The sequence below is a fragment of the Arvicanthis niloticus genome, chromosome 8 (genome assembly GCF_011762505.2).
Source record: "Arvicanthis niloticus isolate mArvNil1 chromosome 8, mArvNil1.pat.X, whole genome shotgun sequence".
NCBI lineage: Eukaryota > Metazoa > Chordata > Mammalia > Rodentia > Muridae > Arvicanthis > Arvicanthis niloticus.
Genome location: NC_047665.1, coordinates 13,334,632 through 13,362,613, shown reverse-complemented (window position 1 = coordinate 13,362,613; position 27,982 = coordinate 13,334,632). Strand labels below are relative to the sequence as shown.

Below are 27,982 nucleotides of genomic sequence, written 5' to 3'. Positions count from 1 at the left end.
AGTTCAAGGGTGTAAGGTGACATCACTGGAATCCCAGCATGGTCACTCATCCCAATCTTCTGAGAGTCTGTGTGACATGAACCATAGCAGAGCAACAACCAGAATGAGCCGTGGCCATGCCAGTGCTGACATGTATTGCTATCACATAAGATATGGAGGAAGTGGAGATAAAATGAATTCCAGGACTAAACCCCTGAGAGCAGGTGAAAAACATCTGAAACAAGAGAAGAGAGAGATGTGCTTTGAGAAGCTCCACATACAAAAGGGGAAAGAACTTCCATGGGCGTGCAGGGGAATTAAAGACAGTCAGGAGCCAGGGTTGCTGACAAGAGACCCTGCTTTCTGAGTTCCAAAGACAACCATCCAGTCAAGCATAGAAGAACTGCCTGCTCCTGGCCTTCGGTTGCTGCCCAGCCAGCCTCTGGTACCAGGTAGACCTTAACAGAATAGGTCAAGAAGCAGGAGGCTCAGGATGTCCTCGCCTTTCTACATGTCCCATCTGCCCTGCCCTTGTTTCCCCTGTGCCTCCTGGGAATAGATTTGATTTTGTCCCTGCAAAGAAACTCTTTTCTTTTTGGAGCACTTCCTTCTGTGCTTATGGTTCTTTCCCAGATAGGAGCTGCTTACTGATTCTTGCTCCCGCCTTTTAGCCCAGACACTTCTGTCCTACAAGGATGAAGCACGGGAAGGTCAGCATTGCTTCTACCTCAGTGCAGATTATGGAAAAGACAGGGCACTATGAAGTGTCACCATCACAGAGTCCGAGTGCTGGGCAGTTAGTACTAATCTTTTTGTCATCACGGAGACAACAAAAGGCTACACGTTTTTCAGGATGAGTCAACTGTGTGAAGACCCCACCCAGGTCTGTGGCCCAATGTCTTCCCTTCACTGTCCCACATTGATGTGTTACTGTATAGAATGGAGCACGAAGACAATAATCACAAACTTTCATTCCCAGATCCTAGGTAGGAGAATCTCTACCTGTATTTCTAGAAGAGACATAGAGATCACCTCTCCCAGAAGCCTCTACTCACCTTGGTTCAGGCTAAGCCTCTATCACCACTTACCTCAGCTTGGGTGATAGGCAGTGACTATCCACAGTCTGCCTTCCTCTGACTAGAGCAGGAACCTGCAATGCATGGCCATGGGTGGTTACTGAGGGCCATGTCACACAGGTACATCCAGTAACACAGCAAAGCCTGCAGAGAAACCACAGACATCCCATTGAGTCCACTCAGTGCCCTACCTAGAGACCTAAATCTATCCTGTCCAGGCCATCACCTTGCTGACATGTGGACATGCAGCTCACATGATGCTGTACCAGTGCCACTGTGGTTTATACAATGTCTGTCAGCTTGTAGATTGTTTCCTGGTGGAAGATTTCCATGCAGATCATTTGGAAACCTGCTTTCCTACTTTAACATCCTTAGAGCTCTGAGAACAAAGACTCTGCATTCAGTGACTGTCAAATTTCAACCTCCCCTTTTTCCTCCCATGATTTTCTTTCAATTCTGCCTCCTTCATGCGGAGCCCTGAATGAAACAATCCATTTTTCTTCTCCCCCTGCTTCACCAGGTGTCAACTCCACTACTTCTTTTGTGTTTTCTTCAAATATCTTTTTTTTTAGTGTAAAATAAAGTAAATATAGCCAAATGTATATGCGATGTCAACTCATTAGTAGAAAAAAACAAGGGCACAACACCCAGGGTAAAAACCCAGGGTTCTGTCAGCCCCTCAAAGCCCATGTGCTCCTCTGTCACCACCCCTCCTCCCTGCAAAGGAAGCCACCTTGCTTTAAGTACCTCCTCACTTAAGTAGAATCTTGATACCCTGAGCTTATACTGTTCATCCTGTCTCGCTCATACTCTCTCCTTGTGTCTGGCATCTTCCATTTAACACTGTAGCATAGGATGATGAATCCTTGCTCTGTAGAGTCACATCTGAATCGTTCGTATTGATTCATTTGACATTATTTTAATGAACCCAAATTTCTCTATTCATTACAATGTTGACAGATGTTCACATTCCCCCACTTAATTGCTGTGACTTCCTTGGAACCTGCTTCCTCCCTGCATGATGCTATTAATAGTTTGTACACTTTTGGGCTCCAGACTCGGTGTACAGAGGTTTCCTCTGACATATGGGTGTGATTATGTTGTGTCCCTTTGAAACCTCTTTGTCTAATTTCACTAACTTCAGGAACTTTAGTATTAGCCAATGTGGTGAAGGACTATATATGTTTGGTGCCTGTTTATATTTCTGTTTTATTACATGTAGCTGAGCCATTGTCCCACTCTTAACAGCCTTTCTCTTCATCAATTTATAGGAACGTATATTCTGGATGTGAGCACTTTAATGGTTGTACATCTTGGGAGGAAATTACTCTCTGCCAAGCACTTTCCCCTGGAAATCGAGTTACACAGGGCTGTGAGCCCCCATGTGAGTGCTGGGACTCCATTCCTCTTCCTCTCCTAGGCAGCCAGTTCTTCTCACTACTGAGCTACCTCTCCAGGCCCATAGGTCCTAACATTGTGTGGGAGGACGTTAACTAGTTCATCCCTCAAAATAATTTCATTTTCCACTATATTTTTGTATAACTGTTGAATTCCTAGGAGAAAAGAAACCTTAAATTTTACCATGATATTATTGAATCTGAAAATAATATGTGAATTCTCATTTTCATCAGCTTAGAATATAGTTTGATTATAATAACCAGTACCCTAATAGAAGTCATTATTTTAAACTATGAAAATGATGCTATGATTTTAAGTTTAGTTCTATTAAATGTATCTTTTTGTAACTGTGTAAAACTTTACCTTCAAGGCCTATCTACTTGTATTAGACATTTTTCTAAATGGTAGTCATGTTTTAAAATTCTGACTACTAAACCAGTATCATTTTTGTGTTTTTATTTGATTTGCTTTCCTTAAGACTAAAATAGAAAGTTAGGTCTGTAGTGAGGGAGAAATTTGGGAAAAGTTGGAGGAAGGGAAAGAATAGGAACAAAATATGTTGTAAGAAATAATTACAAACAAAACAAACAATGCTTGGGACAAGGAAACTGGATGTGTTAGTAGACCCTGCTCAAATAAAGACAACTAAGATTTCTTTTGATATATGGAAATACATTTGATTGCTGCATATTGAACAGCTAAGCAGCTACTTTGCTAACTTCTCAGAGCTTGCCTCTCTGTTCATTTTCTTATAGATTCTTCTGTTAGGAACGACATCTGTTAGGAACTTCTATGTGCTCTCTCACCTACATGTAGTGTATGTGTGTGATATGTGTATTTGTGTATGTGTGTTTTGTGTCTCTCTGTGTGTGTGTGTGTGTATGTGTATGTTATATTTAGTTCCTTCTATCAGTTGGTTACATAAATACAAGAGGCCCACCTGCAAACCAGGAAGAGAGTCTTCACCACAACCAAATAATGTTGTATGCAACTCTTCCCTAATTGCACATGGCCTTGCACAGGAGCTCAAGTGAATAGGTCAGGAAAGACTAGGAGAGGGGGCCTCCATCTTGTATAGATGTATGCAGAAGACATCAGCCTCACTGGGTACTAACTTTTCCAGTGCAACTTGGCCGGGAGGAACACCCCAACATCTGTGGGTAACCACTAACCTAAGCTCTGTAACTGGGCCCTATACATTCATTGAATCCAGGCACGGTTCCTTTCAGAGTGTATCACCAGGACCTTAGGAAGAAGGGTAGATGCTAAGTCTTCCCCTGGGAAGAAATTTTATTGACACATAACTGGTAAGCTTTTATTTCCTTTCTTATGTCAGAGTAAGAGGTGTCCAGCTTGATATGAGTCTAGCAGAATATTTGGGTCAATGACAGCAGGTGGGATGTTCAGCAGGACCTGATACCTATCCCTGTATATCAGGTAGCACTGAGGTCAATGTTTTGTCTAGCAGGTTCTGATACCTGGCATTATATATGCCACAGTAGAAGAGAGTTTGTCTAGGTAGACTGATATCTAGAAATCTATGAGATGAGTGGCCTACATGTCCTTAAGCTAAAATGTATACATTGTGTTAACAGGGTAGCAGGGGCATGCTTAGCACATGTATAAGACTGTAGGTTATCAGGCCCTGTTGTTACCACATGTAACTGTACCTGCCAATATAATGCTGTGATCAGATTCAGCTGGAGAGACCCTCTGTGCCACACATAATATTTTGGGGATCTGGCCTCACCACACCACACACTATACCACCATTATCCTTGAACATCTGTCCATTGGTAATTGATGGCCAGATCAAAGTCACACAAGTTTGATGGCCCTTTCTCCAATGGTGTTCTCATAGCTTAGTGAGCTGAACAAACCATCTGTGGGAAGATGTGCTGATCCTGCTCCTCCTGTAGACAGTCTACACCTCAGCATCAAGTTATCTCAGTTATGTTATCTGATGTGGAACAGCTTCATGATTGTGATGGTTTGTATATGGTTGGCCTAGGGAGTGAAACTATTAGGAGGTGTGGCCTTGTTAGAGTAGGTATGTAACTGTGCAGCCAGCTTAAGAGCCTCATCCTAGCTGACTGGAAGTCAGTATTCTGCTAACAGACTTCAGATGAAGATGTAGAACTCTCAAGTTCTCCTGTACCACAACTGCCTGGATGCCGCCATGTTCCTGCCTTGATGATAATGGACTGAACCTCTGAACCTGTAAGCCAGGCCTGATTACATGTTGTCCTTAAAAGAGTTGCCATGGCCATGATTTCTGTTCACAGCAATAAAACCCTAACTAAAACAATGATGTTAGGATGGTCCAGACACTTAATGATGTCAATTTCAGTAAAGTTGACTGAGTCACTTTTCTCACCGCTTTCCAGAATCCTGGAAGTGAACTGTACCTCCTTGTGGAGGTGGCAAAGCTCTGTAAACCTGCCTCAGACAAGGGTCCTGAGGATGATAAGATGATCTGCAAGGGTCACATTTTCAGAGCACCTGCCCTCTAGGTCCAGCTGCATCCTGAATAAAAGCAAGTCTAGACTTAAGTATGACATTTTGCCACTTTCCGGAAAATAGGTAGAAATATAAGGTTATATGTGACAATACAAGTCTCTAAAGACAAATGTAGTGTGTTTTCTCTCCTCTGCAGAATTTGCACATTTGAAGGAGCAAGAATATAAACAGGGATATAAAAGAGGACAAGGCTCTGATGCGTTGGGATCATTGACAAGGCATGAGCTCAGTAGGGACCTGGGTATCTCAGTTGCCACCGATTGTCCAGGGAATGTGTTGCATGTAATTTTAAAGCCACACTACCTCTTTTCCTGGGACTCGAGCCCAAGTTCTAGATTAGCTCTAAGATCAGATGTTGCCCATCCCACTGGCAACTTGACACTCCAGCCTCATTCCTTCCCTGGGATGCCTTTCCAAAGTCTATCACTTGTGTTTCTTGCTAAGGTTGACACAGTCCTAGAAAAACTTCATCAAATTGTTCAAGACAGCTGCCATGTTGCAGCATCCTCTCTCTTCCTGGTTATCTGCATGGTGTCAGGTGCCTCAAGGAAGGATCCTGTCTCCTTCATCCTAGGCCATACAACTGCACAGGGAGATTGCCTGCCCTGTCAGGATCATGCTTGCTCTTTCCTGAACAGGACCTGCCAGAGCAAGGCTGTTCTGGGAACCCAGAGACTCAGCATGTAGTCAAGCGTTGCAAACAAGATGGGTGACACACAGCAGTTGAGTGAGTGTGTGACCCTAGAAGACACTGAAGAAGTATGGCCACCATGGAGACTGAAATAGGGATCCAGTCATCAGTGACCAAACCACCTTTGACTGTGGAGTCACTGGAGGTGTGGCAGTGATCTCACTGCTGAGTGCTAATTAACCGTCCCTCACAACATGGTGTCACTGCCTGAGTTATCAATGAATTGGGAGAGGTCAGGTTCAAGACCAGTAAAAACCTTTCCTCCACTTTAGAATGCAGGCTTTGGGGCCTGAAAGCACAATAGTAACAGATATACACTTAATGAAGTAATCTCAAGAATGGTATCCTGATCCTCCCCCAACTCCGTGCCACACTCCCCACCCAGCCAGCCTGCTCTCTGCATCTCTCTGAGCATCTTCCAGAGCACCTAGAAGCAACATGGAGACTTTGGTGACTTTCTGCACTCCGGATGAGCTTTAGGTACAGCAGAGAGCAGAAGGAGCTGGTCACCAAAGAGAAGGTTTCAGAAGGAGTCCCAGCAGGACACTTCTACAAGGAAAGAGGTGGCCATGGGAGGCCCAGAGCAGAACAGCAAAAAAAAAAAGGCTTGCAGGGGTGAGGGCCTCCCAAGCCGGTGAGCTGAGCCCATGCTCAGGTCAGGAAATTAGGTGGGCACTGTGGGGAGCAAGTCCTCCCTACGCCCATCAAAGAAGTGACAGTCTCTCCCAGAAAGGGATTTTAAGAGAAGTTCTGCAGTATGTGAGTAACATTTTCTAGGGAATGCAATACTCTTAGCTCAGTGTGAAGTTCCTGCAGCTACTGCACAGAGCTGCAGGGACTACGTCCAAAGGAATCTCTTCCTATACATGGGGCAGTAGGATGCTCATGATCTCGTTATGGACAGCCTAGTGCAAATGATGGGCTCTGACACATAGTGGCCCATCATATTGAAGATGCCAAGTTGAGGAACCCCAGCCCTCTGAGGGCAGCTACTCCCATCAACAGTGGGGTCACTATGACCTACAATGAAGCAGAGTAATGACATAAGCATGACATAATGACATAAGTAATGACATCAGAACAGGGGAGCACCCTGTTTTGCTGCTCTGAAGCCTCCCACAAAGATTCCCATTTACAAGAACACCAGTCACCTTTTCCTAACTTACATGCCTGTGCGTGCATGTCTGTCTGTCTGTCTGTCTGTCTGTCTGTCTGTCTGTCTGTCTGACTTTCTGTCTGTGCATTACGCATGTGTAACACCTCTGGAGGCTTCTGATCCCTGGAACCGGATCAGGTATGAACTACTTGGTGTGAGTACTGGAAACCAAACCCTGCTCCATTTCCTACGTCGGTATAGTTCACTCTTCCTCCAGACAGGTTTTTTTGTGATGAAGAGCAAGAAAGTTGGAGGCCTGAAGCTTTTCTGGAGCCCACAAGGCGCAGGATAGATAGGGCCAGAGTTTTTGGGGGTCCCTTCCACTTTCCATGCCCCTTCCAAACATTCCTCCAGTGCGTCCCTAGCAATCGCCTCCCCATTCTGATCTCCACAGCCCTGCTCCAGCCCTCCCTTGTCTCCTCCCATGCCAGACACTGCAGGGCTCTCAGGATGGGCTACAGTTGGCAATGTGATCTATAGCAGACCAGTGGCCCAGAGGCTACAGCTTCAATACTGCCACACACATCAGCTTCCCACTCAAGTCCCAGAAGCCGCCATCACCTCTGAATTCCTCCTCTATGCCATGGGGACACGGGTTCTCTGCTGGTTCCTGGGTGGGGATCCTTACAGGAAAGCTTCCAGCAGTTACATTAACAAGGTCCACACCTGTTCTATCCAGCATCACTGCATGCCCAGTAGTTAAACAGCCAAAGAGCCACAAACCTTCCAGATACATCCTGATTGGCTGCAGGCAGCATGTCCAGCGGGCACCAGGTGATCCACTGACAGCCTGTGATTGGCTCCATTTCTGTGATTGGCTGGCATTTAATTCCTATGATTGGCTGAGACTTGATTGCTTAGTTACAAGATTAAACTACCATTGCTTCATATAGTAAATGAGGTCACAGGTCTCTCTGTATAGTGGCCACACTGGACAAGTCTTATTGGTCATTATTACAGGTTTTGTCCAAACTTGAGTTCAACAGTCCCATTTTGTTCGTCCTTTATAAGAACGAATGACCTCAAGTATGGGCATGGATGGGCCGTGCCACAGTCTGCCAGGATTGAAATGCATCTTACGGATTCCTTATAAACTTCACAGTTCACAATGCCAGATTAGCCCCGCACTCTCAGTGTTACCTTCTTTGGCTTCTGACTACCAGGGCACGATTTGGTGGGAAAGAAGAGCAACTCTTTGTTCAATAAATAAGGCGAGTACTAAGAGATACAAGACAGACGACAATGCTGACATTCATTCTTCCTCAGAACCCTCTATGAGGCACACGGAGCAAAGCTGCACAGCTTGACAGTCAGGCCTCAGAGGCAGCGCGGCAGCTTGTGAGCCCCACTGCGCAGAGTCCACAGATGGACTCTGGGCTACAGACTGACTGACTAAGAGGTGCCCATTCCTGAAGACCACCTGGCAACAGGCATCTTAGTGATCCGCAGACCAATTAATTGCCTGCTTTGGTCCATTTGACCATGATGGTTTGGGTCAAAGGTCTTTTTCCTCCCATCTTCGGGATCAATACTACTCTGACTCTCTTTAAAAATCAAAGTTTGAAAGAGGAGAATAAAAACAGAATTGTTCAATGTTGTTTTGAGACAAGGACTTGCTATTAGCCCAGGCTAGTCTGAAACTTGCTGCAATCCTGACTTAGTCTCCCTAGTGCTTGGAAACACAGGCATGAGCCACTACACCCAAGAGAACGTCAAGAGAAGGCAGACCTCGACTCAAAATGATGAGCATGTCTTCCTGCTATCAGGGATTTGGGAGACCAAAGACAGCGGGCTGATATAGTAAACGTGGTGAAATTTGAGAACATTCCCGTCAGTCATGTTCACTGTATATATGTGTGTGACTGAAAAGAGATCTATGCTGTTCATATTCTATCCATGGGGTTTCTGAAAAATGTGTACTTTGTATGGCTGTATTAGATAGTCAGAGGAAAAATATCAGTAAATCAGTTTAACTCAAATGAGGGTTTAACTTGTGCTTTGTGGAGATATCATTTCTTTCCTGTTTCTCCCAAATGGGAATTTATTTTATGCCACTCTTCAGACAAACAAACAAACAAACAAAAAAAACCTACCTGCTTGAGAACATGATTTCAGAGTTAAGAATTTTCCCAGTGCTGTCTTGCTAGAATTTTACATACATGTATACATATGCATTGACATACACATATGTATACATGTGTGTGTAAATAGCTATTTAAACCACTGTTCAATATTTCATGTGGTCCATAGTAGCAGTATATGTCAGGGGCATCTCTGTTTGTATACTGAAAGCCTGGAATCAGACGTAAGCTTAAAGCCAGCCTGCTAACACAGTCTTGGGTCTCTGTGAAAAACCCTTGAAACAGCTGGCTAGAAGCTATTGTAAACAAGCAGCTTTGGAGGACAGTTGCCAGGCTCTAGTCATAGACCTTGGAGATAAGTAACCTGGATGGATTATTATTATTATTATCCATAACTTAGATAGGGACAAGATAGGGATAGGTGGAGTCGGAGTGGCCTGTCCCCTGAAGCTTCACCCAGCTGATACTCTGCTCTGGAAGATGTCTGTATTCCCCCTAAACACTTATGCTCCTGAGTCATCCCCTTCCCCCACACCCTGCCTTTTTTGTGTATATAACCCCTGTGTGAAAAAGTAAAAATCGCGATTTGATCAGCTTGTAGACAGATCGCCATTCTTTGCGTTCACCTGTTCGCCATCTTCTCTTTCAGGTGACCTCCCTGGACACCTGTTTAATGCCCTGGTGGTCAAGACAAGTATATTTTAAATTTTAAGCAAATGCGAGGCTACGTTGCTGTCTGAATAAGTTTCTGTAATGGTTTAAGTAGACCTGTTGCAGTTGGCGATTACTAAACAGACAGTGCTTTGTAGACTGCCTACAGATTCACAGGTTAAACCCAGCCTTTAAAGGTCGATGCTGATGTTTTAGCAATGGGGCAAGTAGCTAGGAGAATGGCTCCTGGGACCACCAGGCCAGAAGCTAGCAGTACTACCTGTCAACTGGGATCTGGGAATTTGGAGAACTGGATCTTTTAGGAGTGCAGCTTCAGTTGTACATTACTACTCTGCCTCCAGCAGGAGGCATTGTCCCTGGGAAGCAGACACTTCACAGAAGCGCTGCCCTGGCTAGTGATCCCCACCCCTTCACAGGAGCCCAGAGCACAAGAACCAAGAACTGGGTGAGTGGGCAGAAAGTTCTTGTTTGGGCGGGGCTTTGAGAAGGGGGAGGGATTTGTGTGAATGTGATTCTATCCAGGGTGGGGTCAGCCTGATCTGTTGGAGTCTCACGAGAGAGACTAGGTCTGAAAGCTGTTGATTTATGCGGCAGTTGGTTGTTGAGTCCAGTGGTCGCAGACGTTGGAGCCACTGTTTCTTCTCACTCCTCACTTTGTGGCTGCCACTGACAGAGCAGCTCAGCATCACTCAGGCTCTGCTGCCCCAGGGACTCGTCAGTGTCCATGGCACCCAAAACCTGTGTGGGCAACAGCGGAGGGGTACTGAAAGGCCAAGGCCTGTCAGGGAGGTTGCACCAGGCCAGGCTGATGGAGGTGAAGAGGATTGAGGTAGAGTGATTTAACTTTTTAAAACTGCATGATTATTGTCATTGTGTTTATACACCTCCTGAATCCCCAACAGTGTTTCTCTGTATAACCCTGACTGTCTTGGAACAGCCTATAGACCACGCTAGTCTTGAATGCAAGAGATCCACCCAGCTACACTAAAGATTTATTTATTTATATTTATTTATTTATTTATTTATTTATTTATTTATTTATTTATGTGTTTGACTTTTGATCTTAGCCATTCTGATTGGTGTGAGGTGGAATCTCAGAATCATTTGGATGTGCATTTTCCCTGATGACTAAGGATGTTGTACGTTCCTTTAAGTGCTTCTCCGCCATTGGAGATTCCTCTCTTGAGAAGTCTGTTAAATTCTGTACTCCATGTTTTTATTGGCTTATTTGGATTTTTGTAGTCTAAGTTCTTGAGTTCTTTGTATATTTTGGACATTAGCCCTCTGTCAGATGTATAGTTGGTGAAGATCCTTTCCTAACCTGCATGGTGCTTATGTGTCCTTTGCCCTATAGAAGCTTTTCAATTTCATTGAGTCCCTTTTATTAATTCTTGACCCAATTGCCCGAGCCACTGATTTTCTGTTCAGGAAATTTTCTCCTGTACCAGCGTGTGTTCAAGATATTTCCCACTTTCTCTACTATTAAATTCAGAGTGTCTGGTTTGATGTTGAGGTCTTTGCTCCATTTGGACTTGAGATTGTGCAGGATGATAAATATGGAGCTATTTTCATTCTTCTACATGCAGATGTCCAGTTAGTCCAACACCATTTGTTGGAGATGCTCTTCCTATTCCATTGTATGGTTTTGGCTTCTTCTCCAAAAATCTAGTGTCCATGGGTTATGGGTTTATTTGGGGGTCTTAACTTTGATTCCATTGATCAACCTGCCTGTTTTTTAATGTCAAAATCATGCAGTTTATATTACTATTGCTCTGTACAGTTGAGGTCAGGGATGGTGATGCCTACACAAGTTTCTTCTACTACTCAGGATGTTTTTGGCTATCCTGGGTTTTTCGGTTTTCCTCATGAAGCTGAGAATTGGTCTTAAAAGCTCTGTGAAGAATTGTGTTGGCATTTTGATGAGCAGTGCATTGAGTCTGTAGATTGCATTTGGTAAGATGGCCATTTCCACTATCTTTATCCTACGATCCATAAACATGGACGATCTTTCCACATTTTCTATCTTCTTCAATTTCTTTCTTCATAGACTTGAAGTTCTTGTCATATAGGGTTTACAATTGCTGGTTACAGTTACAGCAAGGTATTTTATCTTATTTGTGGCAATTGTGAAGGGTACTGTTTCCGTAAATTCTTTCTTAGACTGTTTAGCACTTGTGTAGAGGATTACTGATTTTTCTTAGTTAATTTTATATCCAGCCATATTGCTGAGGTTGTTTATGAGCTGTAGGAGTTCTCTGGTAGAATTTGGGGGTCACTTATGTATACTATCATATCACCTGTAAGCAGTGATACTTTCTTTGACTTGTTTTCCAGTTTGTATCTCCTTGATCTGCTTTAGTGGTTGTATTGTTCTACCAAGAACTTCAAGAATGATAGTGGAGAGATGTGGGGAGAGTAGACAGCCTTGTCTTATCCTTGATTTTAGTGGGAATGTTTTAAGTTTCTCTCCATTAATTATATGTTGGTGATTGGCTTGCTATATATTGCCCTTATAGTATTTAGGTATGCCCCTTGTATCCCTGCTTTCTCCAATACTTTTATCATGATGGGGTGTTGGTTTTTGTCAAATGCCTTTTTATCATCTAGTGAGATGATCATGTGGGTTTTTCCTTTCAATTTGTTCATATAGTAGATTACATTGATGGATTTTTAATTATTTAACCACACCTATATTCTTAGAATGAATCCTACCTGATCATGGTGGATAATGGGTTTGATGTGTTCTTGGATTCAGTTTGCAAGTATTTTGTTGATTAATTTTGCATCAAAGGTTATAAGAAAAATTCGTCTGGAATTCTCTTTCTTTGTCGAGTCTTTATGTGGTTTAGATATTGAGGTGACTGAGGCCTCATAGAATGGGTTTGGCAGTGTTCTTTCTGTTTATATTTTGTAGAATGGTTTGAGAAGTATTGCCATTAGCTCTTCTTTGAAAGTCTGGTAGAATTCTGTGCTAGAAGCATCTGGGCCAGGGTGTGTTTTGGTTGTGAGATTTTAATGACTGTTTCTATTCCTTTAGGGGTTATAGGGCAATTTAAATAGTTTATTTGATCTTGATTTAACTTTGCCAATTGGTATCTAAAAAGATACCTCATTCATTTAGATTTTTCAATTGTGTGGAGTGTCGGGGACCACTCTGCCAAATGTTGGAACCCGCACTGTCCCAAGCTTGGGGGCCAAAATTGTTAGAGCCCGCACTGCCCCAAGCTTGGGGGCTAAATTGTCCCGGTTAGTACTGCTGCTCTGGTCTGCGGGTCATGGTTCAGCAAGAGAGGGAGTGAGGATGGACGTGAAGAATGGAGACCAGACAGCGTGTGATTCAGTCCCATTTATTCTTGTGTCTCTCTCTTTCTAAGTTCCTAGTCCCACGTTCCAAGTTTCTAGTCTCAAATCACTAGTCCTAAGTTTCTCTTCCAAGTTTCCAGTCACTAGTACCTTTCCAAGTTGCTAGTCCCTTCTTCTGTCTGCCTCTGCCTTTTATATCACTCTTAAGTCTCACTTCTTAAGTCACGCCTTTAAGTCATGCCTTTAAGTCACACCTTTAAATCTCACACACCCAAGGGAAAATCCTGGATATCTAAAACAAGATGTTATCAGAGTGTGCTCAGCTGTTGTAGGCTGTTGTAAACAAATCTCTTGTCAGGGTATGTGGCTCAAGATGGCTGCAAGGATGATAGCCGCCTTCTGTCGGCTCCCCACAGTGTAGAATACAGCCTTCTGAAATTTCTAAAATTTCTTTGGATTTCCTCGGTATCTGTTGTTATGTCTCCCTTTTTCATTTCTGCTTTTTACAATTTGGATACGGTCTTTCTGACTTTTAGTTAGTTTGGCTAAGGTTTTTTTTTTTTTAACATGTTGATTTTCTCAAAGAACCAGCTCTTGGTTACAGTGAATTTTTACAGTGTTCTCTTGGTTTCTCATTTATTCATTTCAGCCCTGAGTTGGAATATTTCCAGTCTTCTATTCCTCCTGTGTATGTTTGATTCTGTTTTTTTTTCCTGAAGCCTTCAGATGTTAATTTAATTTTTTAAATAATTTAATTTGTTAGTATAAGAAATTTTAATTTGATAGTATAAAAGGATCTCCAATTTCTTTATGAGGGCATTTAGTGCTATGATCTTTCCTCGTAGCACTGCTTTCATAGTGTCCCATAGTTTGGGTATGTTGTGCTCTCATTTTATTTAAATTCTAGATTGTCTTTAATTTCTTTATTTCTTCTCTGTCCCAGTGATCATGGAGTAGGGAGTTGTTCAGTTTTCATGAATACATAGGTTTCCTGTTGTTTCTGTTGTTGTTGAAGCTTTAATCCATAGTGATCTGATAAGATGTGTGAGCTTCTTTCAGTCTTATATGTTGAGGTTAGCTTTCTGGCCAATTATATGGTCATTTTGGGAGAAGGTTCTGTGAGGTGTGAGGATGTGGTATATTCTTTTGTGGTTGGGTGAAATATTCTATAGATATCTTTTAAGTCCATTTGAATCATAACCTCTGTTAGTTTTCTTATTTCTCTGTTTGATCTGTCCATTGGTGAGAATGGGGTGTTGAGGTCTCCTACTATTAATGTGCAGGATTTAATGTGTGAATTAAACTTTAGTAACATTTCTTTTATGAAGGTGGGTATCCTTGCATTTGAGGCATAGATGTTCAGAACTGAGATGTCTTCTTGGTGGATTTTTTTTTCCTTTGATAGGTATGAAGTGTCCTTCCCAATCTCTTTGGATTACTTTTGGTTGGAAGTCTGTTTTCTTAGTTATTAGAGTAGTTACTCCAGCTTGTTTCTTGGGTCAATTGGCTTGTAAAACCATTTTGCCAGACCTTTATACTGAGATAATAACTATCTTTGTTGCTGAAATGTATTTTTTAGACACAGCAGAATGATGGATTTTATTTATGCATTCATTCTCTTAGTTTGTGTCCTTTTACTGAGAAAATGAGTCATTGTTGCTGAGAAATATTAATGACCAATAATTGTTACTTCCTGTTATTTTGATGGTGGTGACTGAGTGTGTGTTTCTCTTCTATTAGTTTTTTTGGTTGTTTGTTTGTTTTTTGTTTGTTTGTTTTTTTTTTGAGACAGGGTTTTTCTGTGTAGCCTTGGCTGTCCTGGAACTCACTCTGTAGACCAGGCTGGCCTCAAACTCAGAAATCTGCCTGCCTCTGCTTCCCAAGTGCTGGGATTAAATGCCACCACTGAAAGGTTCTTTTATTAGTTTTAATGGTGATAAAGTATTCATTTCTTGTGTTTTCTTGAGCAATGTTAGCCTCATTGGGTTGGAGTTTTCCTTTTAGTATCCTTTGCAGCACTGAGTTAGTGGAAAGGTATTGTTTGAATGTGGTTTTGTCATTGGATATCTTGGTTTCTCCATCTATGGTGATTGAAACTTTTGCTGGGTATAATATTCTAGGCTGATATCTGTGATCTCTCAGGGTCTGCAAGTCCTCTGCCCAGGCCCTTCTAGGTTTTAGAGTGTCAAATGAGAAATAGGATGTAATTATGAGAGGTGTGCCTTTATATGTTAGTTGGCCTTTTTCCTTGTTGCTTATAAAATTCTTTGTTCTGCATATTTAGTGTTTAGATTATTATGAGATTGGATGTTTTTCTTTTCTGGTCCAACCTATGTGGTGTTCTGTGTCTTGTACATTTATAGGCATCTCCTTCTTTAAGCTAGGGAAAGTTTCTTCTGTATTTTGTTGACGATGTTTTCTTGGCCTTTGAGCTGGGAATCTTCTTCTAGTCCTAATATTCTTAGGTTTGATCTTTTCAAATGTTCCAGATATCCTGGATGGTTTTTTGTGATAGCTTTTTTAGATTTTGCATTTTCTTTGACCAGTATATTGATTTCTTCTGTTGTATCTTCTGTTGATGAGATTCTCTCTTCCATCTCCTATATTCTGTTGGTGATGCTTGCATCTGTAGTTTCTGTTCTCTTTCCTAGGTTTTCCATCTCTAGGATTGCCTTAGTTGATGCTTTATTTATTATTTCCATTTCCCCCTTCAGGTCTTGGACAGTTTTATTCATGTGTTAAAAATGTTTGATTGTATTTTCCTGTATTTTTTATATTTATTGGCTTCCTGTTTTAATGCCTCTAACTCTTTTAATGTATTTCCCTGTATTTCCTTAAGAGAATTATTCATTTTTTTCTTTAAAGGCCTCTAGTATCCTTACAAGTTTGGATATAATATACTCTTCTTGTGCTTCAGTTTCATTAGGATATCCAGGGTTTGTTGTAGCAAGATAGCTGGGCTCTGGTGGTGCCATATTGCCCTGGTTCTTGTTGATTTTATTCTTATGCTCTCCTTTAGGTATCTGGGTTTACCTGGTTTTGGCTGGATGATCCTTATGTCAGCAAGAATTCTCAGGAAGTTGGGGTGAGCCTTGAGCCAGATGACAGAGATTAAGGTACCCTACAATTTTGTCTGTGTCCCAGACAGATGCCATTCTGCAGTCTATGTCCAGGGAAGACCCTACTCTGCAGATTGTGTCCTGGTCAGACCCAGCTGTGGTGGTGGGCAGATCCAAATAGGATGTGTGGTCATAGAGTTCCAAGCTTGTTAGTTTGCGGCCCAAAGGTTTTCACTCGGGATAGAAGGATGTTTTCATAGTCCTGCAAATCACCTCCAGACTGGGGAGCAGGGCCAAAGCTAGACCCACTAAAATTTTTTTAAGAGTTTTCTGTTAGATGAGGCTACTTGCTAGGTCAGTTGTTTTCAACCTGTGGTCATGGTCATAAAAAAAAAAAAAAAACACTTATTTATGATGGTCTTTGGAGCCAACACACCACTCAGTATCAAAATTCCAGTTATGAAGCAGCACTGAAAATAATTTTATATTGGTGGTCACCACAACATGAGGAACTGTATTAAAGGGTTGCAGCATTTGAAGGTTAAGAAACACTGCTCTAGATAAACCCATGGTGTAGGCAACACCTATAAAATGAGAGAATTATTAAAATACTGGGATTTGGTGGGAAATGTGTGTTTATGTTGATTATGTTTATAATCATATAGTAGTTATTTCCAAGAATGGGATCCTTGTTTTCTATTAGAATAAGTACACAACATTTATTTGGGGAGTTTTCCTAATAGTCCGTGTGTTGTTTTGTAGGTTAGTCCCATCACTCCTCTGCCTTAAGATACACAGTGTCATCAAGGGCTCCAGTAGGACAATATTCTCTTTACCTATTACTCTTTGCTTTCACATCCTTTTCCTATGACACCGAGGCTCTATAGGGTTGCTGGGAGGCTTGGGCCATGGCAAAGGCAGGAGAGGACCAGGGAAGCCTGGCTATTTACACATTGTCCTGCAAACCTACAGTAACAGGTGTATAATTTCTTTTCATATTGGGAATTGATATACTTTATTGGTTACTTTTAAAATTCTTACTTTTAAGAGTCCTTGTCTTGCTGTTTCTGGACTGAGATGGACCTTGGTATGGAGCTCAAGCTAATATTGAACTCTTGATACCACTGCATCTACCTTGGGAGTCCTGGCATTGTAGGTTTGCCCCAACCACAATTGGACAATGCTCTAATACTTCATTGAGTTGTGTTCACAACAGATACGGGTGTGTCGTTTCCATTCTTTATCTTATCTGTTTTTTTCTGTGATGTTACTTTCAAAGACTGGGTTAGGAAGGACGCCATCAGCTGTTGTACACTGAAGTAACTGTAGGAGCTGTGGGGTAAAAGGCTGTCCTAGATTCTATTCCTGACACTGCCAAAATGAAAAAGAAGGGAATTGGCACAGTTTCTTCTAAATTTTGAGGAATTTACCATTGATTTTATACAGTAAATGCCAGGCAGGGTAGTACACTCCTGTACTCCCCACATTCAGAAGGTAAAGGCAGGCCAAATTCTGTTTAGGCCAGTCTGTTCTACATAGAAAGTCCAGGCCAGGTAAAGCTATATAGTGAGGCCTTGTCACAAAATAATAATTAAGGTTTGGCCAGTAAGCTATTTCTGTAAGCAAAGTTACTTGCCTCCCAGTCTGATGATCTGAATTCAATTCCCAGAACCCACGTGGTAGAATGACAGAAATGACAAGTTGTCTTCTGACCTTCATAGAAACAGAAACACACACAGGCACGCGCACACACACACATGCACACACAAAAATGAAAGTGAATTTTAATTACAAAGTAAAAATGGCTGGTAGCTGAAGAGTGACACCCAAGGTTGACCTCTGATTACTACATATATATATATATACAGGCATGCAGACAAACCACACACACACACACACACACACACACACACACACACAAACACACAATGTACATGGTAAATTTCATAAATATCTGGTCTCCAAATGAAAAGAGAATGGATGGAGGAAGAGAAGAAAAAGGGAGGAGAAGGAGAAAGAAGAGCATAGGGAAGGGAAAGGGATGGAGGCAGGAAGTCATCCAGCCTGGAATGTTCATAGGGCTAACAGTCCTGAGGATGTGACTCTGTAGAAAACAGTGAGACTGTCAATCAGAACAGAACACACTAAGACCCAATAGTCTAAGCTTACAGCAAATGGTATTTCTAGAAAAATTATATTTTTAGAAACCCAAAAATATGAAAAAACTAATTATACAGTTTCATTCACAAAAGAAGTAAAGATTTGGAAATGAAGCATTGCAGAGAGGAAGAGAAGCTGTAGCTAAGTGGATGCTGGGAATTATGAAGACAGTGATCCTCCTCAAGTCCCCTAAAGTTCAGTGCTGACCCCTCACAATCCCTGCAGATGTGCTGGAGAGTGGGAATTTGGCAAGCTGATCCTAAATTTTACATTAAAGTGAAAAGTACCTACAATAGACAGAATATACTGAATTTAAAAAGTAAAAGGTAAAGGAAGTTGAATCTTATCAACAGTTTAAAGCAGAATAGAATCTGATCGAGACATTTTTATAGGATTGTGTAGTAATGTTCTAAGGAAACTGCTTGAGTTTGCTTACTAATTTTCCCAACCTAGAGTTTGATGACAGAGTCCCTAGCAGTCTTCCTTAATCAGGGAACAGGGTAGTTAACACACAGAAGGAGCTATTACAGCTGTGAGAAAGAGCTGGTGTTCTGTAGTTGTAGTTTCAGATTTGGCCTCAGCATTAAAGAAGCCAGGCCTGTTTTGTTGTTGTTGATGGTGGTGGTGGTGGTGGCAGTGGTGGTGGTGGTTTGGTTTTGGTTTGGTTTTTAGCTGTGAATAGATGTTGTAGGTAGTTGCTGATGAAAGCCAAGGCCTTATATCACAGCTGTACAGCTCTCTCTCTCTCTCTCTCTCTCTCTCTCTCTCTCTCTCTCTCTCTGTCTCTCTCTCTCTCTCTCTCTCTCTCTCTGTGTGTGTGTGTGTGTCTGTGTGCATAAGAGAATCATTAGTATGAAATAATTGTCTACATTGTATATGCCTTACTATAATGTCTTAGGATAGCAGTTTGTGTTTTTGTCCTGTTACAGCCAATTGATGATGCAGTCCTCCGGCCACTGGGTTTTGAGAGTCCTCTGACTCCTTGAGCCCTTTATGACCAGTTGTCCTTGTGTATGAGGATAAGCCAGACTGCTCAGCCTGGCTGTGGCTTGTTGACCCTCCTCTTGGTAAACTGGACTCTGGTTAGAATTCATTGAGTGGGGTCTCATGCCCTTCCCAACCAGGAGAACAGTTGACTTCACACAGTTGCAAAACAAGATAACTCACAGTCCTCTGGGACCTCATTGACGGTGGAGTCAAGGAAGTGGAAAATTTCTCCTTTTTAGGCCTCTCTGCCTGTATGAGAATAGCATTCAAGAAGGTTGCTAAACACCCAGAAGATCACTTACACCAGTGTGGTTATTTTAACTACTATTCGATGTTTTAATAGTTAGATTCTTTTAAATAAACTTTGATGTGATTTATATTTTAGCCAGTTTTGTAACTGCTGATCATCTACCTTAAGACCTTTCAATACAGTGTACATTATCTGTAAGTTTTATTTTTTATGCACCTTTAATTACTCAGCCCTTCATAACCTACAAATGCTTTCTATTTTCTTTTTCTTTTTTATTAAAACAATTTAGACTTTCATAACTTGCAGAAACTTGATCTTTAGATATATATCTTTCTATATTTAAATAATTTCTGTTTTTCATCATTATACATTTTTATTTCTTAATACCATGCTACAAGATAGACCATTAACAAATAAATTTAAAGTCCATTTGGTAGTTTAAGATGTAAAAATCAAATTATATTCATATATAAACATATGGCTTATATATTTATTCATATATAAGGCATATATTAATACACTAAGATTTTGAGCATTATTGTTTGCTGCAATTTTAGTTTTTTCATTTTTATTGTGAAAGAGAACCTTAACCTTAGTAAACATTATTAGATTGGGCAGAAAGAAAAGCAATCATGTGTGGAACGAAGGGGTTTGAGGAGGAAAGAAAGTTTATGTCAGAGGACAATGTGCCTAGAGATAGCAGGCAGAAGAACCCGGCATTAAGATGCAGCAGGGCCTACTACACATATCCTCTGAACAGCTCTACTTCTCACAGTTGCAGACAAGGAGCTTCCCAGAGATGTTTAGAACTGTGTGGTAGAGAGGTTGTGTTGGCCAGATTTGTACCCAAGAGTGTTAGGGAACTGGGTGGACAGGAGTGAAGATAGAAAAAGAGACACGGAGGTAGGTGTAGCAGAAGGCATAGAGGGGTTATATGTGCGACCTCAGGCCATATTGCATTCTGTCTTATGAAATTAAGTCAGTTAAGTTATTAACATCAAAAGTTCAACATTCTGGCCAATGACTGATATCTGTTGTATACTGAGGACAAATTGGGAAGCAAAGGAGAGTTACTGGTCTCAGTTCTTCTAATTGGAGTATCTCTTGGTAAACATAATTTGGAACCCATAGCAGGTGTTGGGACTAAGGTAAAACATGGCAGTCAAATCCTGCCACAGAGGCATCCCTTGAGTTTAGGGATTGATCAAACATGTCTGGAAGATAAAAGAGGGTGCTCCTGGAATTGTACCTGACAGAAGACAAGAGAATGTGGGGCCTGTGGAAATTTTCCACATGTTTAGAATTCAGAGTTTAGAAACAAAAGTTGGGAATGTATCAAGAGTCTGACCTCAAGAGATGAGGCTGTTGTTCTTAGGGCACACAGCAAAGGGAGACTCTCTCCTGAGAAAATGGAGGGTCTGTCAAAAGGAGGGAGCCGGTCAGAATACTTATTCAGTCAGAGAGTGAGAAGCTGGGGAATAAGGAAGTTGATACAGGGTGGAGGGTACATGTAGCATAATAAGGTCTTAAGAAATACTGCCTTCATAGTCTCCTTTTTTGGGAACTGTTTTGCTTAGGCAAAGGGGGATATTTTATGAAACTGTGTCAACAAACAGTCCTCAAAGGATGTGCTATACTTTCTGCCAAGGAGATACTTACACATCCATGTTGGTTGTGCTAATACTTCTAATAGCAAGACAATTGCGTATTTTAAAATACCTAAATAAATTCCATTAGAGTTTGCTAATTTAAAAAGTAAACATGTAAAGAAATGAAGCAAAATCCACCAAGCATTTTAATTATCATAGAAGGTTTAGTTAAAAGTCAGCCCATGCATTCAATGGTTAAGAACTGAATTTCAGTTTCCTTACCATTCTATTCCTGAGGCAAAAAGCACATTATTTTAGCTTGGCCTTGCTCTAACTTGCTGCTCTATCTCTAGTGTCACTGTCTCTTATTGCCCCCTCTGCTTGAGAGGTGATAGTGCATGATAAATAATTTAAAGAAAATCTCAGAGCCAACAACAACAACAAAAAACCCTTAGCAGCACAAAGCTGGCCAGAGCACCTCAATACCAGGGTTATTGAATATGGCAGTCACATTATCCTTTGACAATAGTGCTGGGTCAGAGCTAAAGTGCTACACGCACACACACACACACACACCCACACACACACACACCCATTCTTTTGGTTAAGAAATGAATTTGATTTTCCATACCATTCTATACCTGGAGGCAAAAAAGTACATTGTTTTAGGTTATATTGAATAATGAGAGAGCTAAATAAATAAATAGATAAGAAAGTTTTGTGTCTGACTTGAGACAAGCTGTGATCACATAATGAACAGACAGGGATCTGCAGACAGAAGACAACCTGAGATCAGCAATCCTGAAGACACAACTCAAGTTCCACAGAGAAGCCCGCTTTGTCAACAACTAAGAGCCTGATTGACTCAAGTAGATATCTTCTAGGAGGAAATACACAATGTCAATTTCTGGGTTCTTTAGAGACTCAGTTAGGTACTGATGATTTTCTGGGACACACAGGTGAAAGAATGTTTGGCTAAAGCAGACAAGTGAAAGAATACATGGTGTTTAGAAGGAACATTACTATGACCCCACAGGCAGTGGGAGCTTGAGCTTTGGTTGGCCTTGCTCTAACTTGCTGCTCATTCTGGGGACAAGCTTGTATTAGTTCACCTTATGCTGCACTGCTGAGCTTCACCTGCCCAGTCTTCTTAGAGAGAATCTCATCAAAGGAGTTCTAGTGAGATTGCTGAGGCTTTTTGCTGCTTCCTGGGACTCAGGCCCCATTGGTGAGGCTCACAGATTCATCTGCATTGAACTGCCCTTGCTGATTCATGTGTGCTGTCTGCCCAGTGGACTGCTCTGAAGGGGCTGATTCATGTTTGGTCCTTGCTAGGGGACTGGAATGAGAATGAGAAGATTTTAATGGCCCTGTAGAACTATTTCTATACAGGTTCACTTCCCTGATATTCTAATAACCTTTCTGTCCCACTTCTGGTGGATGGTGAGATAGAGGGGAATTTAACTGTTAGAAAGTAGGTTGAACAAAACATATGTCCACACAGAGGAGTACTGAGTCTCAGGGATAAGGAACAAACCATGAGGGGAGGTTTATTTGTGCCTGATTCAGCAGCAGGATTTGGAAGGAGGGAGCAGGAAAAGGACACAGGAGGGAACACTGGGCTGGTTGCTGGGGAGGGGCTGTGGCAGCCTCTCTCCTGCCTGGAGGCCTTTGTGATGAGGAGGCCACTCCTGTGTGATGTGACCTGAGCCCTCCTGACACATCTCACACTACACTCCAGGACTCAGCGGTCTGAGAGCTGCACTGGGATTCAGAAGATGGAGAATTTTCTCGCTCTGATGAACAGCATTAGTGACTCATGGATGAGCCCCAGCTCCATGGACATAGCAACGGACATGAGCATTGCAATTATGTGTGGAGTGGGGCTCTTTTTCCTACTACTCCCCTTCCTGAAGGAGTACCCAGTGTCACCACCACCTGAGAGTGAAAGGGACATCCTAAAGGTGAGGAGAGCCTTGGTTCACACACAATGGAGCAGCAGTCTGTTGTTCATGACTGTTACTCTCACATTTCCTAGAAAAAAACATGTATAGGGACAGTTTTTGTATTTCTTTTAAAAACCTTAACACAAGAACATATTCTTTTACTTTAATCTCAGGTATGATATGTGAGGCTGCTTCAAATTGTCCACAGCAGATGAGTGTGACTTGTCTCATGTTCAAGCCAGGGCATGATTTTGCCAACAGCTGATATTTTCTCTGTTCCTGAGACTTTTGGAATTCTTCAGACTTTTCAGAGAATATGCAAATACTAGGTCCTTAGGAGACATGGTGCTTTATACTTTGTTGTCATTTGTTATCCCTTGCTGGTGTTTGTGGTTTCTTCAGTAGTTGTGTGAACATAAGACAGAAGAAAAAAATTGGTATGTGGACAGTGAAGATAAAACTTCCCTAAAGAAGTCAAGCCCCTCAGACTCCCCAACTTCTTGTAATCACAGAAACCAGTCTAACAATAACATCTCCTCCTTTTCCCTACGTCCTTTTTTTTTTTCTCTCCTTTCAAGTGTTAGGTGATAGAGTGGGTGGAAGTAAAAGGGTGGAGAAGGGTGGAAGAAAGAAGAACCTACAGTGTAACTGAAGTCTACCTAGACAGGAGAGGGGAAATCTCCACAAAGAATCTGTAGGGGCTGAAGGGCAGGGCAGAGGTGAGAGTGGCCCTGAGGTGTCTGCCTGAACCTCTCAGAGCATCTGTACAAGGAGGCAGAGAGCCCACTAAGGACTACTGTGCCTACATAAACAGATTACACTTCTGAGATGTGGGGGACATAGGAGAAGCTCAGAGAAAGGTCATCTGTCCTCTGTTCAGGCCCTTGTTTTGTTTGTGCTGAGCTGATATGAAGCAGGTGATGAGACCAAGGCCTCAGATAAGGGCTTGAGTCTCCTCTGATCTGAGGAAGCAGATACCACCTTACAGCCCAGAGGCAGCTGGAGAGCTCAGCCTTGGGTAGGATCCTGTCTGAGGAACACTGACTGGGGACATCCAAGGTAACTGGGACATAAACAGTGCCTTCTTCTGTTCTGAAAACAAGGTGACAAGAAATGTGTTTATGCACAGTGTGAATGAGTCAAGGATGGATGACAGAATACTGGAAAATGTAGGTTTCATGTTCTCCATGACAACATAGAGCAAGAATCTTGTCTACCACAGAGAAGGGCACCAGCTCATTTGTAGTGTTTCTAACTGGCAGGATGTGAAGAGGGGGCAGAAGAAGACCGGGAAGAAAACTGCAGCTGGAGAAGGTAGGGTTCTGATTTCCCGTGGAGAGAAATTTCTTCTGGCCTTCCCTTTAGTTAAACATACATGGTATGCAGGAAAGAAAAGGGGGGCTTCTGGGAAGGAAATTAGAATTATAGAATTTCCAGGTTTTGTGATAGGAAGGGCTGGGTGCTACACATGAGAGTGTGGTTCGAGGCACTGAAGTGATGCTGTGACCAGGTATGGAGGAATTTCAGGTCCTCCTGACAAAACATAGGTTCAATTCTCCCAGCTGTATTTCTCTTTCAGATAACTGACCCTGTGGCCATAACAATGTTGTTAGTGGAATTGCACAGGTTGAGGGAGGAGCAAGGAAATTGTAAATGGAGACATGAGGTCCCTCCATACCCCTTGCTCACTCTCAGTGATCTGTCCTTGAAATATGGTGGTTGAGCATTAGAGTCCTAGCATGGATAGTCATAAGAGAGATGCCTCAGCCCTGTGTGTTCTCATTCCTTGTCTGATCCTACATAACTCTCTCCAGGTTATAGAGATGGAGGAAACACTATGGAAGAGACCAAGACTCCATCACAACCTAAGAAAAAGTAAGAAATCTTTGTCTTATGGAATTTTGCATACCAGAATGGGAGCTCAGGGTCTGGGGATCAACATACTGAAGAAGATATGCACTGTGGGATTTGAAGACAGCCCTGTTGGATGTGACACTAAGGGACATGTGATATGGAGGCAATGGAGGGACTCTAAGAGCACAAGTGCCACATTTACACAGACCTAGGGGACTCAGGATCCTCTTGTTGGGGCTGATGCTTCTGCCTCCTGTCTTTTGCAGGGTCACCAAGCAACTTTTCGAGGACTCCACACAACAACCCTTTTGGAACCCTAGTCAGAAATTGGATCACCTTCCTCTTTCTCAACTGTTGTCTCACCTCAAGGTCCTGGAGTACTTTATTGCACAAATTTAGTTGACTTTTCTGGGGCATACCCTCTATTATCTCTGAATCAGTTGTGGTGACTGCCTATGTCCTCAGTAGTCTGTCCTTGGGAAAACATAAATCTGTGAGGTTTATTGGTACCTGTGGTCCTGCCCAAGCTCCATCCTAGGCTAAAGGACCTCCACAGCATTCCAGGTATCAGCCATTACCTCACCAACCTGTGAAACCAAACTTGGTCAGTGTGAAGTCCAAGAAAAGAAAATCCTCCCAAGCTCTACCCTAAAGCAAATACCTCCTTGTTTGAAATGCAGGACCTGTGCAGTGTCATGTCCTACCACTGAGAGAAGGATACAGGCTTCCCTATCAACTGAAAGCCTACCCTGGAAACAGGGACCATATTCAGTAACTCTCAAAGGTTATGTTGACACAAACCACCTAAATCCCATTAGGAAGCACACTGGGAACTTGCCCAGAGTCAGCCTGGATACTAAGGCTATCAGGCCTGCCTCCATCCTTACTCAGCACTGTCAGATGCTCCAGCACCATAAGGAGCCACAGGCAACTACTGTGGGAGAACAACAGGGAACCCCATCAGATTCCTCCCATCCAGGAAACGGACCCAGCTTCAGGGACATTTCCCAGCAAACTGTGATCATTTTTAAAAAGGAGGCCTCAATCTCCCAGCCTGCCCAGGCCTCCATCCTCAACTCCAAAAGCTGCAAATGTAGAGAAATGATGGGGGTCTGTGCCCACAGGGATACCCTTAAAGAAAGACATAGCTAAGTCTGATGTGCATAACACCATCAAGGATGGCAAGAAAAAGATTGGGGCAAAAAAGGTGGCTTGCCTTTTATGCAGCACCTCTGGGAAGGGGCTGAAAACAAGGCATCCTGCACTGAAGACAGACAAACTGACATGAACTCTGCTGAACATCATTCCCTGCTTGACTCAGAGATTGAAAGGAAGCTGGCAACAAACATCACAGAACTTCCAGGAAAAGACAAAAGATTCTATCTGCAGACCTTTGAGGCAAGGGATCTAGACCCACCTGGGCTTCCAGCCTCAAACCTCCCCCAGGTGTGTATCCCTCCTCACCCATCTGTGATTCCAAGGCTGAACACTATTCCAAGGCTACCTCAGCCCTGGAAAATTTGCATCACCAAGATCCAGGAGGGACATTGGTAGAAAGTGCATCAGCTGCCAGGCTAGAGAGTGATGTATCTATACACTCACTTCCAGAGATTCAGGAGACCCAAAGAGCCCCTCCACATGCTGCCAGCCACGGGGCCTCAGAGGTCCATCCAGATCCATTGCAGGGCTAGATACCCCAGGTGAATCAGACAAAACTGTTTCTAAATCTTTCCTAAAATCAAATAACATCAATTTTAATTTCTAGCACAAACCTCTCTGTCCTAAAAGAAGGTTACTTTATTCTTTTTGTAACAAAAAATCAGCCTGCAATTTCTCACAGCAGGGGGCCTCTGCCTGCAAGCATTTTTTTGTTTGTTTGTTTGTTTGTTTGTTTCAAAATTTCCCCCTACCCTAATCCTACCACCAACCCACCTCCACCCCCATCTCACAGCCCCCATGCTGGAGTCATGTGACTTGTCCCAGCTCTACCCACTCACTTTTTAAAAAAAGAAATAAAAATACGTCTATAACTCTCAGGTAAATAATCTTAAATTTTTATTGAGTTTTACCCAAAGTTGGTGTGCCACCTGACAAGGCACATATTTATTAAGGCTACAGTGTGGTCCTACTAGCTACCTGGACCTCCCACCATGTTCCCCCACTAGAAGAGGCCAGAGACCAAGTGTGCAGCAGATAGACCCCCGAGAGTTTAATGTGGCGGCAGGTTCTGCAGAACAACTCCACAGAGACCATGCTACAGACTGTAATATGACAAACATGTACTACAATAAAGATATGCCTACACAGAGGAGTCCTGGAGCTCAGGGATGAGGACCAAGTCGTGGACCGAATCTACTTGTGAGTGATTTCAGCAGCAGAATTGGAAGGAGGGAGACAGAGAGGACACAGGAGGGGACATTGAGCTAAGAGGCTGGACAGAGGCTGTGGCACCCACTCTCCTGCCAGGATCCCTTTGTGATGAGGAGCCAAAACCTGTGTGACGTGGCCTGAGCCTCCTGACACATCTCACACTGCACTACAGGACTCAGTGTTCTGACAGCTGCACTGGGATTCAGAAGATGGAGAATTTTCTCGCTCTGATGAACAGCATTAGTGACTCATGGATGAGCCCCAGCTCCATGGACATAGCAATGGACATGACCGCTGCTATCATGTGTGGAGTGGGGCTCTTTTCTTATTAAACCCATTCCTGAAGGAGTACCCAGTGTCACCACCACCTGGGAGCAAACAGGACATCCCAAATGAGAGGAGAGCCTTGGTTCTCACACAGTGGAGTGGCATCCCATTCTTCATGACTGTTACTCTCATACTTTTTAGAAACACAGGAGTATTGACAAATTTTGATTTTTTAAAAATCACTAAGAATGAATTCTTTTATTTTAATCTCAGGGGCTGCTACAAATTGTCCACAGCAGATGAGTATGACTTGCCTCATGTTCAGGCCGGGGCATGATTTTGCCAGCAGAGGATATTTTCTCTGTTCTTGTGGCTTTTGGAATTCTGGGGACTTTTCAGAGAATACATAAATGCCAGGTCCTTGGGGGACATGGTGGGTTGTCCTACCTTGTAAGGCTGTTATAGCTTGCTGGTGTTTGTGGTTTGTTCAGTAGTTGTGTGCAGAGAAGAGGAAGAAAAAGTAATTTGGTATCATGACAGTGAAGATGAAGGCTCCCCAGGGAACTCAACCCTCCAATCATCAGGAAGTACTCTAAGAACGATGTCTCCGCATCTCCCGTCTAT

General features: G+C 42.6%; 1 protein-coding gene and 1 pseudogene across 1 annotated transcript; both read left to right on the top strand.

Moving 5' to 3' along the window:
- The first annotated feature begins 22,666 nt into the window (after nt 1-22,666).
- LOC143433733 (uncharacterized) lies at nt 22,667-25,127 on the top strand. The gene is made up of 4 exons (XM_076939039.1): nt 22,667-22,885; nt 24,130-24,181; nt 24,682-24,742; nt 24,988-25,127. The coding sequence occupies exons 1-4, from the start codon at nt 22,700-22,702 to the stop codon at nt 25,118-25,120; spliced, it is 432 nt and encodes a 143-aa protein (XP_076795154.1). The 5' UTR covers nt 22,667-22,699; the 3' UTR covers nt 25,121-25,127.
- Nucleotides 25,125-26,412, top strand: LOC117713776 (uncharacterized; annotated as a pseudogene).
- The last annotated feature ends 1,570 nt before the right edge of the window (nt 26,413-27,982 follow it).